The sequence below is a fragment of the Rhinopithecus bieti genome, unplaced genomic scaffold (genome assembly GCF_001698545.2).
Source record: "Rhinopithecus bieti isolate Rb0 unplaced genomic scaffold, ASM169854v2 scaffold_12592, whole genome shotgun sequence".
Taxonomy (NCBI): domain Eukaryota; kingdom Metazoa; phylum Chordata; class Mammalia; order Primates; family Cercopithecidae; genus Rhinopithecus; species Rhinopithecus bieti.
This window is the reverse complement of record NW_016807142.1, coordinates 185,471-188,833: the sequence shown is the minus strand read 5'-3', so window position 1 is coordinate 188,833 and position 3,363 is coordinate 185,471. Positions and strand designations below refer to the sequence as shown.

Here is a 3,363-nt window from a genome sequence, read left to right as displayed (position 1 = left end):
AAAAAAAAAAAAAAAAAGGATTTCTAATTCACTGAGCTCTTTCTGATGCTAGACTATAGGGTCTGGGAATAAGCAATATGTCTTACCTTTTTTGCTTTCTTTTTTTTTGAGACGGAGTCTTGCTCTGTTGCCCAGGCTGCAGTGCAGTGGCACGATCTCGGCTCACTGCAACCTCTGCCTCCTAGGTTTAAGCAGTTGTCTGCCTCAGCCTCCTGAGTAACTGGGATTACAGATGCCTACAACAACGCCCAGCTAATTTTTGTATTTTTAGTAGAGACGAGGTTTCACCACGTTGGCCAGGCTGGTCTTGAACTCCTGACCTCGTGATCCACCCACCTCAGCCTCCCAAAGTGCTAGGATTACAGGCGTGAGTCACCACACCCGGCCCTTTTTCGCCTTTTCTATGGCTGAGGTAGACCCAATTTTCCTAAATTTCTAATCCTCTTTGCTCCCACTCTGAGATGAAGGCCAAATCTCAATTCAGGGAGTGGGTGCCAAACAGCTGGAGGAGCACTGATCCTGGTTCTAGAAACAATCCCAGGCCATTCTGTAACAGGGTCCTGGGTATTGCAAACTCATGGGTCACAGGGTCTCACCTCCACAGGCTTCCTTCGAAGGATAAAGAAGTTCTCTGCTCGCATCATCATGAAGCGCATGAACTTGTGGCATAAAATCTTCTCGATCTCATCGGCCTGCGGAGTGCAAGAGAGAAACGTTTCTCTAAAGCTGACACCCAAGGCCAAAAACACCTTGTAGCCTGGTCTTCTGACTCCAATTTCTCCAAGGCTCCCAGGAGACAGTGAGGTTTGGTACTCGGAAGGATCATTGAAGTGGGGGACCTGGCTGCCAGCTGAAATAAGGGTCTACCTTGGGCCATCTGTTAATGAGGACCCATTCAGAGAGATAATTCTTATAGTCTTCTATCGCTTCTTTCAGAGTCTACAGCTGTACTCCAAGCTGACCTTCCCATTCTCATTTCACTAGTGTTACATTTCCCAGGATGTTTTGTAGCACCACCTGGGCTATCAGAAATAACCTTAGGTGGTCTCTGCTTTAATAACACTGAACATTAAACAATCCCTGAAGTTTCTCCCTTCTGAACTCTCAACATTTCCTTTTTTTTTTTTTTTTTTTGAGACAGAGTCTTGCTCTGTCGCCCAGACTGGAGTGCAGTGGCGCGATCTAGGCTCACTGCAAGCTCCGCCTCCCGGGTTCAAGCCATTCCCCCGCCTCAGCCTCCCCAGTAGCTAGGACTACAGGTGCCCACCACCACGCCCGGCTACTTTTTTTTTTTTTTTTTGAGACAGAGTCTCACTCTGTCGCCCAGGCTGGAATGCAGTGGCGCGATCTTGGCTCACTGTAATCTCCGCCCCCCGGGTTCAAGCAATTGTCCTGCCTCAGCCTCCCATGTAGTTGGGACTACAGGCGCATGCCACCACGCCTGGCTAATTTTTGTATTTTTAATAGAGACAGGGTTTTACCATGTTGGCCAGGCTGGTCTTGAACTCCTGACATCAAGTGATCCACCCACCTTGGTCTCTCAAAGTGCTGGGATTACAGGCATGAGCCACGGTGCCTGGCCCCGAACTCTCAACATTTCTAAAGGAAAATTATTGCTGCTGGTTGCTAGTGTGCCCTTAACACCTCCCAACACTTGTTAACCTCCCATTTTAACAAGGAAAGCAGGCCCCAGGGTTAGAACTTTCTGTAGAAAACATTATGTAGTCTGTATTTAACAATGTTGTTTTGTTTTCATCCTGTTGAAAGTTTAGAGTTGCCTTCTACTGGCCAGGCATGGTGGCTCACGCCTGTAATCTCAGTACTTTGGGAGGCTGAGGTGGGCCGATTACCTGCGGTCCGGAGATGGAGACCATTCTGGCAAACATGGTGAAACCCCGTCTCTACTAAAAATACAAGAATTAACTGGACATGGTGGCGGGCGCCTGTAATCCCAGCTACTCGGGAGGCTGAGACAGGAGAACCGCTTGAACCTGGGAGGCAGAGGTTGCAGTGAGCCGAGATCATGCCACTGCACTTCAGCCTTGGTGACAAGAGTTAAGAATCCGTCTCAAAAAAAAAAAAAGGAAGCAGAGGCTAGGTTTCCTGCACTCTGAATCTAGAATCTGGCACACTGATCTCTCATATGGGGACCCCTGGACTGAACGAGAGCTCCTTACGCTGGGCCTCCTCCATGGTGAACTCACCTGTTTCACAGCGATGCTGACTCGGACAGAGTTGATGGAGCCCTCAATCAGAACCTTTTCCTTCTCATTCCTGCTGATGGTCACAGGTTGTAACAGGAGCTCTTTGCTACTCCTGAAAACACAATGTGACAGAGTCCTCTGTACTACAGAGGGACAGAATAGTCAGAGTGACCCCATGGCAGGTCCTGGAATCACTATGAGACCACAGAGTCCAAGGAATAGAAGACTCACAAGCAGGGGTGCTCCAAGATGGGGGCCAGTGAGTGTGTTCTTCAGCAGAAAGAGCACAGGCTCTGAAGTCAGGGCGAAAAGGTTTTGAAATCCAGCCTCCTCTGTTACTTTCCTTGGGCAAGTTACCCTGTTGGAATCTCAATTTTCTCATCTGTAAAATGACTCTGATTCCTAATTCACTGGTGAGGACTGAGAGAGATCAAAAAGGGTCAAATGTCTAATAGCGTGCCTGGTACAGAGTAGGAGCTTTACAAAAAACAGCTATTTTAGTAACGACAAGTTGAACATCCCCAATCTGCAAATCCGAAATCCAAAATCTGAAACTGGCTGGGCGTGGTGGCTCATGCCTGTAATCCCAGCACTTTGGGAGGCTGAGGCAGGTGGATCACTTGAGGTCAGGAGTTCGAGACCAGCAAGGCCAACATGGTGATATCACATTTCTACTAAAAATATAAAAATTAGCTGGGCATGGTGGCGCATTCCTGTAATTCCAGATACTCAGGAGGCTGAGGCATGAGAATTGCTCGAACTCAGGAGGTGGCAGTTGCAGTGAGCCAAGATCACACCACTGTACTCCAGCCTGGGCAACAGAATGAGACTCTGTCTCAAAAAAAAAAAAAAAAAAAAAAAAAAAAAAAAAAATTCTGAGAGTTTCTGAGTGCTGACAAGATGCTCAAAGGAGATGCTCACTAGAGCATTTTGGATTTGGGATTAGGGATGTTCAACTGGTTAAGTATCTGCAAATATTCCACAATCTGAAATACTTCTGGTCCCAAGCATTTTGGATAAGAGATACTCAACCTATACGGGCAAACCAATATACCATCTAGGAATGTAGAGAGAACACCGGTCTTGAAGGTAAGGAAAGGCTAAAATTGAACACAGTTTGGCTTCCTTTATTTTTTTTTTTTTTTTTTTTTTTTTTTTT

General features: G+C 46.8%; 1 protein-coding gene across 1 annotated transcript in view; it reads right to left on the bottom strand.

Moving 5' to 3' along the window:
* ARPC4 (actin related protein 2/3 complex subunit 4) overlaps nt 1–3,363 on the bottom strand; it is a 19,978-nt gene that overhangs the window by 9,439 nt on the left and 7,176 nt on the right. The window contains exons 3-4 of the mRNA XM_017880352.1: nt 2,205–2,316; nt 597–692 (exon numbers count right to left, since the gene is read on the bottom strand). Of these exons, the coding sequence (XP_017735841.1) occupies nt 597–692; nt 2,205–2,316 (208 nt within the window). The remainder of the gene's footprint in view (nt 1–596; nt 693–2,204; nt 2,317–3,363) is intronic.